Source organism: Lutjanus erythropterus, chromosome 18, assembly GCF_056507025.1.
Source record: "Lutjanus erythropterus isolate fLutEry1 chromosome 18, fLutEry1.hap2, whole genome shotgun sequence".
NCBI lineage: Eukaryota > Metazoa > Chordata > Actinopteri > Lutjaniformes > Lutjanidae > Lutjanus > Lutjanus erythropterus.
In genome coordinates this window covers 12,520,728-12,534,939 of record NC_139334.1, presented here as the reverse complement: position 1 = coordinate 12,534,939, position 14,212 = coordinate 12,520,728, and the positions used below count along the sequence as shown (strand labels likewise).

At 40.1% G+C, this 14,212-nt stretch overlaps 1 protein-coding gene and 1 long non-coding RNA gene across 2 annotated transcripts; one reads left to right on the top strand and one right to left on the bottom strand.

Annotated features, from left to right (window-relative positions):
• The first annotated feature begins 400 nt into the window (after positions 1-400).
• six4a (SIX homeobox 4a) lies at positions 401-9,833 on the top strand. The gene is made up of 3 exons (XM_084742383.1): positions 401-1,451; positions 4,556-5,244; positions 8,072-9,833. The coding sequence occupies exons 1-3, from the start codon at positions 715-717 to the stop codon at positions 8,683-8,685; spliced, it is 2,040 nt and encodes a 679-aa protein (XP_084598509.1). The 5' UTR covers positions 401-714; the 3' UTR covers positions 8,686-9,833.
• A 19-nt stretch (positions 9,834-9,852) lies between these two features.
• Positions 9,853-13,390, bottom strand: LOC146310748 (uncharacterized). Its single transcript, XR_014772282.1, has 2 exons — positions 13,162-13,390; positions 9,853-12,604 (listed from the first exon to the last, which is right to left on the bottom strand). It is a non-coding gene; the product is annotated as an uncharacterized LOC146310748 (long non-coding RNA).
• Between the last annotated feature and the right edge of the window lie 822 nt (positions 13,391-14,212).

Genomic DNA, 14,212 nt, shown 5'->3' with positions numbered 1-14,212 from the left:
AGTAATGAAAGTTCAAAATGTCCCCAATAGTAGAAGAATGTTTTTATAAGCTGGATCTAACACAGCTGGGATTTGTCAGTGTAAAAAAAAATAATAAAACTGAAATATGTTTGAAATATAAGATTAAAAAAAAGGGGAGCTCATTATTTAAAACGTCCTTTTTGGAGTGGAGTAAATCTGACAAATTCAGTTTTAATTTTTATTTAATGTTTTGTGAGTTAAAATGGTAAAAAATCATTTTATATCGAGACAAAGAGCCGTAATACATTATTTTCCTCCTCGACTTCCCTCGATATAGTGACAAATCTACTTTTATTTGCACTCTTAAAGCTCGGTCAGCTCCTGACAATACAGACAACAAGGACATCCCGTTCCCACGATCCCAAGCAGCACTCACCTTGCACAGGTGAGCTTCGGGAATATACTGTAGGTTATATGAGTGACAGCTGGAAACCAAACATTCGTGTCTGGATCGCGCTCGCTCCTCCCTTCTGGGGCCCTCGGCGGCCAATAGCGTGGCTCTCCTGCAGATAGACCCCAGTGTGTCTCCTTCCAGCTCCAGTCCCCGCAGAGTAAAAGTCACGTTGGAAGGAAAAGGGGAGAGAGATATCTACTTACAGCTGCTGTCAGATATCCGATCGCACTCGCATGGCGAGGAGGTAACCTGATCGAGCTGGGAGGAGTGACTTTACCAGGGAAGGCTTGAGCAAAAAAATGTCTTCTTCTTCTGCCGGAGAAGTCACAACAGCAAATGACATCAAGAGGGAAAATGTGAAGGAGGTGGTGGATACGCGGGAGTGCATCAAGCTTGTGGCGCTGGACGCGGCGGAGTTGTCCATGGAGCGCACGGCTCCCGGCTCGGACGCGGTGCGCACGGAGCTGTTGGTGAGCGCCGCGTCCTCTCTGGCTTTCTCTCCGGAGCAAGTGGCGTGTGTGTGCGAGGCTCTGCAGCAGGGAGGCAATGTGGACCGGCTGGCCAGGTTCCTGTGGTCCCTGCCACAGAGCGACCTGCTCCGCGGCAACGAAAGCATCCTGAAAGCCCAAGCTTTAGTCGCCTTCCACCAGGCTCGCTACCAGGAGCTGTACAGTATTCTTGAGAACCACAGCTTCAGCCCGTCCAACCACACCTTCCTGCAAGATCTGTGGTACAAGGCCCGCTACACCGAGGCGGAGAAGGCGCGGGGGAGACCCCTGGGCGCTGTGGACAAGTACCGGATCCGGAGAAAGTACCCTCTCCCCAGGACTATCTGGGACGGCGAGGAGACTGTGTATTGTTTCAAGGAGAGGTCCCGGAACGCGCTGAAGGATCTGTACAATCAGAATAGGTACCCGTCTCCTGCCGAGAAGAGAAACCTCGCCAAGATTACAGGACTCTCCTTGACCCAGGTCAGCAACTGGTTCAAAAACAGGAGGCAGAGAGACAGAAACCCTTCCGAGGCACAATCAAAAAGGTGAGACAAGAAAAGGAAGTATTTCAATAACAGAAGTGATATTAACAAATTATTAAAACATTTCCCTGAGGGTGCTGTGCGTAAAAGGCGCATTAAAATAGATCATGGCTAATTTTAACAAAGTATTTGAGAGCTTATTCCGAGGAAGGGGAGCCTGTTACACTCCAGTGTGATTGACAATACACAGTGTATCTCATATTGTCCCGTCGCACTCTCTTGTAAGATTTGATCATGTAAATCACAAACTGCTGAGGATTAAGAAACACAAAAAAGTATGCGTAAAAGGATTTGGAGCACGCTTTTAATGTTTTGAAATATGAAGCGGTTGCCATTCAGATCCGGTTTCAAGTGTGTTGGTGCTAAGGGGCATGGAAACCATAAGCAACTAAATAAGAGAGGAACTCCCACAGATCACACTCCACTGATCTGACTGTCTCACACACAAAGGAGGAGAAACCATTAACAAGGTGACTGGAAAAGTTACTTTAATTTCTTCTTATCTACTTGTCCTGTGTGTTTGTGTGTGTCTGCACACGCAAACACACGTGTCCCTTAGCCCGGCACATAAATCATTTTCATTATAATTTTTTCCCTCTCAGACACAAAAAAGCGTTTCATTTCATAATCCTCCAGACAAACAGACAGAAGTGCAGCTTCTTTCATGTTTCTGTCTGTGAACAAAGCTGACGCACACCTGGTGGAGGTGACCCCTCTCTCTCTCTCTCTCTCTCTCTCTCTCTCTCTCTCTCTCTCTCTCTCTCCTACACACACACACACACACACACACACACACACACACACACACACACACCATTGTAGAAGTCTCTACTAAAATTATTCAGAAGCTATAAGTTTATAACCTGTGGATATTTCAAACAAATTGTCTCATTATTGTATTACAGCTGCAATGATAAGTCAATTAATGGATTAGTTGTCAACTATTAAAATAATCGCCAACTATTTTGATAATTTATTAATCATTTTGAGTCATTCTTTAAGAGAAGCTGTCCAAATTCTCTGATTTCAGCTTCTCAAATGTGAATATTTTCTAGTTTCTTTAGTCCTCTATGACATTGTACTGAATTAGGTCTGCAACTAACAATTGTTTTCATTATCAATTATTTTGTTGATCATTTTCTCAATTAATCAATTTGTTCTTTGGTCCAGAAATTGGTGGAAAAATGTTGATCACTACATCCAAAGGTGATGTCCTCAAAGGTCTTGTTTTGTCCACAACCCGAAGAGATTCAGTTTACTGTTAAAGAAGAGGAAAGAAACTAAAACTTAATGCTTAATTTAATTTAATACTTCACAGCTAATCGATTAACTGACTAATCATTGCAGCTATAAATTTAAAATCTTTGAACAACATCTTTCACCATTTTCTGACATTTTATGGACCAAACAGCTAATCGATTAATAGGGAAAATGACTTACAGATCGATCAATAATGACAATAATCATTAGCTGCAGCCCTAATTTACATCAACTAGTGTCTTTGTTTATATGTTTTCCTGAGAGTGGGGGATGAGATGTGTGTGTGTGTGTGTGTGTGTGTGTGTGTGTGTGTGTGTGTGTGTGTGTGTGTGTGTGTGTGCGTGCGTGCTGGAGAGGCTGCTGCAGCTGTTTGAATCAATCTTATAAAAAAGAGGAGTTTATAAATAAGCTCTATCAACTATGTCCCCATCTTTTTAAAGACTTCATGAGAGCAGAAGAAATAAGGATTTAAAATTCCACCACCGTGTTAAATTGGAGGAAGAAATTCAAATAAATACTCTCTGCAGCCATTTGTTTTGTCACGCCAACAGTGCTGGCATTTTGTCACACCAGAATTTATTGCGGCAAATGGTTGCACGGTTGTTGACGTTGGTTGGTTGTTGTCAGTGCTGCTCTCCATGAGGTAAGAGAGGGCTACACACACACACACACTAACACACAGGCTGCTCTTCAAAGCTGGGTAATAACACAGCAACAAATGTGACTCTGGCTGCTCTTGCTTAACTACACGCAAGATGAGTGTGGAAAGGTTATAAACACCATTGTATAAAATTGTATTTTGTCGATTTTATATTGTAATAGTGCTTTAGAGCAGGGATTCACAAACTTTTTCATATCAAGGACCCTGACAGTAGATGCACATTAGATCACAGACACAGATTTCCTCTGAGTATTTTTTAATTTTTAGGTTTAAAGATAATAAAGTCTTAATACTTAATCAGTGATCAAACTAGAATCACTATAAATTACAATCAATCAAAACATCCCACATTTCTTCCATTGTTGTTCCAACTTCCATAAAAAATATGATGAAAGTTAAAGCTACTACAAGGAACTTTAATGTTTTGTTGATTTTGGAGGCCCTTGTGGACAAAAGTGGCAGTGCTTCCACCATAGTAACCACAAAATGTAATGTTCAAAAATAAAATAATCTAAATAAAAATCTCATCCTGCTTCATTTTAACTTGCTAACATGAATATAAACACAGGCTTGTTTCATCTGATTTCACAGAGAATCTGACCTGATGGCAGCCATTAAGAATAAGTTTATAGAAACAGAGTTTTCTCACTCACAGTTTTATTTGTTTCTGTAGGTCATATAGAGGCATCGGTATTAAATTGAGACTATTTCATGACCAATTAAAAATTCCTTGCAGTAGTTTTAAAATATTATTATCCTCCTTTTGATAGGAGGGACCCCCCTACAAAACACTCAAGGACCCCTGTTGGTCCCCAGACCCCACTTTGAGAACCACTGCTGTAGAGTGTGTCTGCCAAAAAATTACCACAAATTGGAGAAAAATCCTACATGCAATCCTGTTTTATTTCTGACTCAAAAATTGCTTAAAGACACCTTATAACAATAATTTACCACAAATAATTCTTTTTTGTTGTTGTTTTTCGTTTTACTTTGTTTTGTCTTTTCCCTTTTAAAATGTTACCCTTAGTCTTCGGTTACTTGAGAGTCTACAGCACAGGGGATGTTGTAATGATTGTAAAGCCACTGGAGGCAAGTTCTGATTTGTGATATAGTGTAATTAGACTTGAATTGACTGACCTGACTTTTGTGACACACCATTTGTGTTTTTCTGTCCTTTTCTCCACAGTGAATCTGATGGAAACCACAGCACAGAGGATGAGTCAAGCAAAGGACAGGAGGAGCTGTCTCCCCGGCCCCTCTCTAACTCCTCAGACGGGGTGATCACCCATGGGACTCTTCCCATTCAAACAGGGTCTCTGGACAGTGGGGTGGTCATCCAGCAGATCGGGGACATCAAGCTGCCCCCCGGATCCAACAGTGGCGGTCTCTACAATGGAAGTCTAGTGACCAGTAACACCTCGTCCACCGTGTTTCACAACGGCGGCTCATCTTACCTTCACACACCTGGAAACATCCTCTTCAATGGCCTCAATCTGGGCATCCAGCCCCTGGCCTTCAATCCTCTGCGGCCGTCTGGAGGGGTGCTGCTGGGGAGCTCGGGGGTGGACATGCAGATGCAGACAGGTCAGGAGAAGGGACTGGGCAGCTCAGCTGAGGACTATGCCTCCTATACAGGCTGTGTGAATGGAGCAGAAGTGAAGCTGGAGGGGGTTCACTCCATGGCTGCCCAGAACGGGGGCTCGTCTGTGCTCACGTTCAGCTCCTCGTCAGGTGCGCTGCAGCTGGGTGGCTACAGTCTGGTCCAGGTACCGAGCGGAGTCCCCGATAGTGATGGCAGCTCATTACTCAACAGCGACGTAGGTCTTCCTCCACTGCAGCTATCGTCTGCCTCATCTTCCTCAGCAATCACACAAGGTGGGTTCAGAATTTAAACTTAGAACTTGTTCTGTTATATTTAGACTCTAGCCAAAGAGTTTATATTTCATACATTGAACAGAATGTCAAGTTACACGTAGAAAGCTTGAAAGAACTGAAATATATCTGTTAATGCCAGGTGTGAAAACAAATAAGTTGGTCCAACTTAATTTAGTTGGGTTAAACCAACTTCATTGACTAGCACAGTTTTACTACTGTAAAATTTGTTTGACCAACCCTATTAAATGAACCTAAGAAAAGCTGGACAAACAGAATTGCTCAATTTCAGTCTGATTGAATGGCTTTATTTTAGCATGAAGCAATTCCATTGGTACAAATTAATTTAATTTGGTTGGATATGATTTAATAGGTTTGGTCAAACTAATTTTACAGTAGTAAAATTACACTATTAAAAGTAGATGATCCAAATAACTGTCACTTAAGTTGGACCAACAGAATTGATTAAGTCTGGGAAAAAGCCATTAATGACACTGAAATACTTTACACGATTTAATTAAGTTCATTTAGAGAATAACTTTTTACTGTATTGTGTGCCATAATTTCCTTGGGTTGGGTCCAACTTACTTTGAAAAGTTCAGTCTAACAAATTTTAATGTAGTAAAATAACATTACTAAATGAAGTTGATCCAAGCCAAGTAAGTTAATTTGAACCAACAGAATTGCCTTAACCACACTGAAATACTAAACATGATCAAATTAAGTTCATTCACAGAAAAATGTTTAAGCGTAACTTAAGCATATACATAAAAAAAACAAAAAACAAATACAACAAATATATAAAACAGTTACATTTATTTGTTTTCACATCTGGCATTAATTACAACTTCCAAGTCAGCATCATCCAACTTAGCATACTTGGGCTGGATCAACTTCATTTATTAGTGTAATGTTACTATTGTTAGTTGGACCAACCCTGTTAAATTCAGTCAGACCTAACCCAAGGGAATTAAGTTGGACCAACAGAATTGCTTAATACTGCAAGAAAACTATTTGAACATGTGGAAATATTTTCCATGATTTACTGGTTCATTCACATTTGAAATGTCTCAAAACACTGGACCTATGTTATATATCTTGTTGAGCTGTGTACTTTCATTATCCTTAATGTTTCCAGCAATGTTCAAATGCAGAGAAATACGTAATTTATTGCAAATTATGGTCCTTTCCTGCTAGCCAGTGTGAGCTAGTTGCCATAACTTCTAGGAAAACATGGGATATTTTAGATACGTCAGAGAGTGAGAAAAGTGAGAAACCGAAGATCCTAACTCCCATGATCCTAAGCCACTTCATGGCATCATCAAACTATGTCTTTTGTTATCGGTTTATTGTGAGGGAGACCCCTAATGGCAGAACCTATGTATTGTGCATTTAATCTTAATTAGGTTTGGGTGAAATTAATGGGGATAAGGATTTAGAGCCATTCACTGTTCATTTTACCTTTTATCACTTTGCTGTTATGTACAGCAGCATTGAAAATCTAGAAAAGACTAAATTAAGATATATCACTGTATTAGAATAGCCAAACTCCTGACATAATCTACTCTTATATCAAAATATAGATGTTTCATTCTTATGTCTCCCAACATGATATTCGATCAGTGCAGACCTTTGCCCTCCTTAATATTCCATGTCAGTGGTGGTTTGTCAACAGGTCTCTACTACGTACACCCAATATATCTGAGCTGCTTTATTCTTGGCTTGTCCGTTTGGGCCGTAGCCCAAAGAGCTGATACAACACATAACGCAGAGCAGAAGAAACAGGGAAGGGCCACACACACATGCATACACACACACACACACAGAGAGAAGAGGTGGTCCTTTGAAAACCCCAGAGATGAATAAAAACAAGTTCTGAAGTCACCATCACTCATCATCATTGCACTCTTGATGTGCAGAGTGGGGAGGAGGGGAAATATGTTTCAGACAATCAGAGGCCATGAAACACACTAACAGGGAATCAGCCATTACAGCACTCACTTTGACATAAAGCAGAGAATCTGCACCACGATGAATAATAAGGAAAAACAGAAAATTGCAGCGTGCTGTTGAGTCCTGGCAGGCTTTTACACTCATTCTCTGGGGTAAAGCACACTCTGACAAATACACAGGCAAACTAGAACCATGCAGGGTTCTTAGGCTTGTCCCCATAGGAGAACTGTTTTTGGTTCCTGGTTGCACGTTTTGTAAAGGTTCCAATTGGAACCCCTTCAGACTGCTACCTAGGACCCAACATAAAAGGTTATACCTAGAACCTAAAACATAAAAGGTTTTGCCCAGAAACCCCTATTAGAGGTTCTACAGAAACCTTTCTGTGGGGAATGGTGCCACCCAGAATCCTGCCTGGGGGTTGTGTTTTTTCAAGAACCCACCTGGGGGTTCAACCAAGAACCTTTTTACATTCCAAGGGTTTTATCTAGAACCCACCCAGGGAGAGAACAACAAAGAACTGTTTTATATCACGGTCCAAGGCAAGAGAGAAAGAGTTCTTTAAGGATTTCAACAGTCCTTGAAGAACTCTTTCTTCTGTGCATAAAAAAAAGGTTCTTAATGCAACTTAGTCTTACAAAGAACCTTTGACAATCCCTTTCTTCAAAAATGGTTTCTTCCAAAGCAAATGGTTCTCAGTAGCACCTCAGCTCTTCCAGAAGTACCCTCTTAGAACCTTTATTTCTAAGAGTGCAGGATCGAGTGTGTGAGACACACAACAGCAGTTTGGGGGCCAATGTGTGCTGTAAATGAAACATATAATACTGTGAGGAGTGAGAGGAGACAGTGTATGTATTGATTCATTGTTCTGTCACCACAGGTTCAATGCCTCTGAACAATGTAGCAGTGAGTTCCTCCAGCGACAACTCGTTCCAGCAGCAGGACAAGTTGACCATGTCATCCCTGCACCACAGCACCGTCCTCTACAACATGAGCAACACCGGCCAGCCGTCCATCAAGAAGGAGCCTCTGGAGGGAGGCATCTACTCCTCGTACCACCACGGCCTTCACCTGGACGCCAGCGGGCAGCTCAGCTACACCACCCCCAGCTCAGAAGAGGTTCCCTCCAGCCAAGGTCCCGCATCGACCACTGAGGTCCCCGCCGTCAGCTCGTCCAGTCCTGAGCCGGAGGTCTACACCACCCTCACCGTCAGCACACCCCTGATGGCACAAACGGACCCCAGCAGCCACCACCTCCAGCCCACAGAGTATCTTGGGGGCCACGAGGTCCGGGCGCCCCCGTCCTCTCACCTGATGGGCGCTGGTATGAACAGCGACTACATGAACCTTGCAGAGAACAAGGTGGGGGGCGCGGGTTCGGGAGGCGTGAGCGAGATGGTGCGGGCAATGTGCGGAGAGATGGAGGCGGCAGAGGGAAAGGAGCTAGCCAAACTACAGACAGTGCAGATGGAGGAGGACATGGCTGACCTTTAACCTCAAACCTCCCTCATTGCAGAAGCACTCAAGCAGCGATACGGTGAATCTTTTTACTTTTGTGTGTGCGTGCGTGTGTATTTTTTTACCATTCATTTCCTTTAAATGTTAAATTATTTGTAGCTCATTTGACTTTACAATGCACTCTAGTCAGAGAGAAGCCCTGTGGGTGGGCATTATCAGTTTATCATAAAGATAAAAAAAAAAAGTCTATGACATGTTTTAAAAGCCCCATTTGTTAGAAGGAACATTACGACTGCTCACAGAAGAAGAAAAAGTCATTGTATGTGTGTGAGCTGTGTTTAAATGTGCATTTTTATAGACAACACCTGCTACTTCCTGTTGAGTGGATTTGATCCGCAGAAGCAGGTGCTGGAATGCCTCGAGTCATGTGACCAGGATGTTCCTCCAAACTAAATGCGTCATCTGGGTCAAACCAAAAAGGTCATTCAGTAGGGGGAAGAGGGAGAGAGGGAGCCTCTGTGAAAATGGTCAGTTAAAGAGCGACAGCTTTACTAAAGGACTGCACACGCAGAATATAGGTCATTAAACACACAAAGCTGCTGATTTAGGAAAAAAAGTGTCCTTCAGTAATCACTTTAAATTCTCTGAATGCCTCTCAAGTCACTGCAAAACCTCGCTTTTGTGCTTTATATCATACCAAATGAACAAGGAGTGTCGAATATGTATGAAAGCTGATTTCCACTAATGTGATGCAAAAAATATCCTGTAAGTCATTAAAATGAGAAACATTCTCAAAATAGTGACATAGTATCTCAAAATAATGACTTAGTCTGTTAAAATAATTAGTTAGAATCTTAAAATAATGATGAACTTTATCAAAATAATGAGTTGGTATCTCAAAGTAATGAATTAGTAACTTAAAATAATGAGTAATTATCTCAAAATATTTTTTTAATAATGAGAAACTTTGAAATTGACTTAGTATTTAAGTTTCTTATTCTTTTGAGATACAAACTCATTATTTTAAGAAACTAACTCCATATTTTGATATACTAAATCAGTGATTCCCAAAGTATGGGTTGCAGTCCATTGGTGGGCCATGAAGGCCCTGCAGGTGGACCTTAAGAGGTCACGAAAAATAATTAACTTTTTTAAAAGTTGCAGTTTTATAAATTTGAAATTAATGGAACACTGGAACGTATCTTATAATTCATCATTGGTACAATCTTGTGTGTTGATCAGAGTTGTGATTAAAGGTTTGTGCAGGCCTCAGAAGATTTTCAGTTTTCAAACTGGGCCTTAAGTTTGGAAAACAGCCGTACTGACTCATTATTTTGAGATACTATCTTTATATTTCAAGAACAATGTCGCTACCATGATTTACGGGATCTATTTTTTTCCTTTGTCACATTGTTGTAGATGTACTTCCATAAATATGAGACTAGAGTTCAGACGAATGTGCCTTTCTGCTACTTTAAATACATAATGGCATCAGTCTGTTTTGGCATTTGCACTACCATGATGACATTACAATGTACGTGTTTCAAATAGCCTTCATGTTGGAGGGTCTGTCATGTGTGACACACTTCAACAAATGCACACTATTTCAGTAAAGACTCATATTTTAAGCCTCATCATCAGTCTGTGAGATTGAGATATGAACGATGACTGAAAGGGTCAGGTTGTCGGTCTCACATGTTGTTCATCATATGTTGTTTATAATGCTGCAACTCATACTATGTTAACTAGAAGTGATGATGCTATACTATATCCTGTTTCATTTTGATGTGTCTCTCCAAATGTCAGTAATCACGAATGATATTTTTCTATAAAGGGATTGTAATAATTTCTCTTTGCATGGCGTCATTATGTTTTGGACACTAGTGCCTTTTACTTTTGTTTTGTGAAGAACACTGAAAGTTGTAGCTCTCGCGACAGTGTGCAGGCAGTGACATCGCAGCTTTACCACCACCGCCGGTGCTGAAATGACTGGCACATTTGTTGGGTGTCAGTTGAGGGTAAAGACAAGAGAATGTGGAGCCCATTTGTGAAGTGTGTCCGGTGCTTTTCACAACAGGAGCCTAATTCCTCGCTGTCATACATACATGATCATAATAGCACATTTCAGCCTCATTTTCAGCCAACTCACACCATGCACATCTCTCAGTGCATCACACGTCTTCATAGAAGTGGACTAGTGATACTTTTCTCTATCAGGATTTATGACATAATCCCATCAATTTGAATGGACACTTCAGTGAAAGTATTCTCAGTGCTTTAATGTCATATACCAAAAATGAGTCGTGGGCAAATAGTAAAACTGATGGTCATTTTGTTTTTGTTTTTTTAATCTTAGTTTGAATTATATGTTTGTTATCTGAAATTATGTGAATGTATTTTTCTAAATCTCCATACTGCAATAAAAGTTTATATTTATAAAAACATAAAAATGATTTTTTAAAATTCTTTCTAATGGGGCTGGGTCATATACTGATATTATACTGATATTATACTGATATTGTGATGTGAGATTAGATATCGTGATGTGGTATAGGTGTCGTCCTTTTCTGGTTTTAAAGGCTGCATTACAGTAAAGTGATGTAATTTTCTGAACTTACCAGTTCCAGCTGTTATAGATGTTCCAGCTATTAATTGCCTTTATCCATTTAGTTAATCTATCCACATTAATAATGATTATTTATCAAAAGGCTCACTGTGTTCATAATAAGTGAAAGCACCAGCAGTCATCCCTACAATATTGTATCCAGGTATTTGGTGAAAAACATTGTGATATTTGATTTTGTCAGCCCTATGATATTCTGTTGGGTAGTTTAATTGACAGCAATGCATCATATTCTACAAGATTATCATATGTTTGCACTATTTTAGAATTTATAGGAGGTCTGCACAAATATGGTAAAAAAAAAAAAATATTGCGATTATATAGACAGATGTTGTGATTCATGATTAGTGGGAATGATCTAGAGCTGCAATAATCAGTGGATTAATTGATTAGTCGATCAAAAGAAAATTAACTGCCAACTATTTTGATAATCATTTTTTCTTGTTTCAAACAAAAATATCAACCCTTTGCTGGTTCCAGCCTCTTATATGTGAGGATGATAGTGATAGTAAATGAAGAGTCTATGGGTTTTGGACTGCTGGCTGGACAAAAGAAGCAATTTAAAGACATCACTCGCTTGGGCAAATTGTGATGAGCATTTTCCACAGTTTTATAAACTAAACAATTAATCAATTAATCCAGAAAATAATTGGCAGATTAATCCATAATGAAATTAATTGTTAGTTGTAGCCCTAAATTTTTCACCACATTTTTCATTTTAACAGAAAGAAGTCAAATCATGATGATGTGACATTTGTTGTGCTCTGTACCAAACAAATATGTTTTCTTACATCTGCAGAACAAGAGTTGTAGGCCAGGGCACCTCTGCAGCGCTACAGTAATTCATTAAAATGTTGTTTTGTCACACAGCTTTATCAAAATTTGCAGCTACTGGATTTTGCACTTCACCATATTGCAAGTTTGATAATATTTCGATTAATTGTGCAACCTTAATTTAGAGTATGTTATTTTAGAGAAAATGTGTATATTGAGATAGATAGCGTATATTATGAAATATGCTTAAAATATCAAGCCATATTGCCCAGCTATACTTTCTAAAAAAATTTGCTTCAAGATGACTGATAAAATTAAGGAACAGTCATTTTAAGGGGCACAACATGTGTGTAATGAATGTAAGTTCATGCCAGACCCAAAGCATATGTCTTCCCAACATTCAAGAGTCCAATGTAGCCAAACTGTGAGGATGGAGGGGTAAAAAGTGGCATGCAGTAATCCAGCGGGCCTGGTGCTGCACTCTGCAAACCTGCAGTGATCGTTTGCACATGCCTGGCAACCTGGAGTTCATTAGCCCTCCTTTTCTCATCTCAGCCCCTGTAATTCAAATAAACAGCAATGAGATTTCCAGAGGTAAAGCTCCTTTTGGGTGGGGGGTCTGCAGCTCCCCACAGCTCAGTCCAATCCAATAGCCTTTTTCCCTGAACAACCCCCCGCCCATCCAAGTACCCCTACTTCAACATGTGGAAGAATGAATCTGAGCTGCTGTCACTCACAGACACAGAGTCTCTATCCAGAAAAGAGCCTGAACTCCTCTCACGGCTTGAGGGGATTCTCCTTAAATTCATGAATTTCCACCCAATGCTTGTTCACTCAGTGGGCACCCAACCAAACCAACCAGGCAGAGATAAGATGGAGACAAGGTTTGACAAATGGACGAACAGCAGGGGATTTGATTTTATTCACAGCGTGTCTGTGGTGGATTATAGGAGTTGTCCTCTCAGCGGATCCTGGCTGGAGGAGTTATATATGATCTAACTGATGACCTAAATAAACAGAGGCTGTTTGTCCGTGCTCACAGAGAGAGAAGAAGAAAAAATGGGAGAGACTAAGCGGGAAAGGGAGGGAGAGGCAGGCAAGCGGGATAAAGTTACCTGTGCACAGGTGACCTCGTCGCCATGGGCAGTGGATTAGCTGATTGTTAGGTATCAGGTAACTCCTCCTGTAATATTGAAGAGGGTGAAAACAGCTTTGTTGGAGCCCAGAACAATATCCCATTCGCAGCAGGAGCCCATGGACCATGGGTCTCACGGGGAGGGGGCCATTGAACAGAAAACTCCAAATTCCACCTTTGTGTTGGGCCTATAAATTAGACAGGAAAGGAGCACAATTGTTCCCTCACAGAAGACGTGCAGTACATTTTACAGTCTCACTTAATTTTAAAGAACACATCAAGCTGTACTTTGTATCAAATTAGGAATAAACTAGAAATAATATGTTCTTTATTAGACAGTATTATATCTTTAATTAGACCCTTATTAGACTTAGACTTATTAGAGGGTAATTAGGGACACATTTCAATGGAACTGTAAACTAAAATGTATCATTTCCCCCTGTTAGACCCTTATTAGACTGTGGAGTCACCTTAAGACAAAATATTCGTCTACCTCTATAATTTTGGTATTTGACAGACTTGGTAGATCTGGTTCACATATTGTTTTTAAATAGTATATATGTGATTTCACTTTAGCTTAGAGTTCTGTTGTAATGTGTACCTAATTACCATCTGATAAAGTTTAATAAGAGTCTTATTAACTATCTAATAACGAACTGTCTAATTTGATACACAATAAGGCTTGTTACATCTTAGTAGTGTACTGTAATATAAAGTGTGACCCAATTTACATTTTAGATTTTAATGTGTGAAATCGAGCTACAACGATTAGTCAGTTAATCAATCAGTTGTCAACTATTAAATTGATTGCCTTCTATTTTGATAATGGAGGAAACCTTCTGAGTAATTTCTTAAGAAAAAAGGTAAAAATTCTCAAATTTCAGCTTCTCTTAATCTTCTGACAGTGGTTCTCAACATAGGGTGCAGTAGATAATTTAATAAGATAATTCCTCAGAGTCTCCAGATGATTATAGAGAATTAAAAATAATATATATATGTTGTGGAAAGCAGAATGAGAGCCAGGGAGCAGC

What these genes read in the sequence shown, in the direction of transcription:
- six4a (XM_084742383.1), top strand. Translation starts at nt 715, where the DNA reads ATGTCTTCTTCTTCTGCCGGAGAAGTCACAACAGCAAATGACATCAAG. An exon ending in TCCGAGGCACAATCAAAAAG is followed by an intron (nt 1,452 to 4,555) that starts GTGAGACAAGAA and finishes TTTTCTCCACAG; the next exon opens with TGAATCTGATGGAAACCACA. An exon ending in TTCCTCAGCAATCACACAAG is followed by an intron (nt 5,245 to 8,071) that starts GTGGGTTCAGAA and finishes CTGTCACCACAG; the next exon opens with GTTCAATGCCTCTGAACAAT.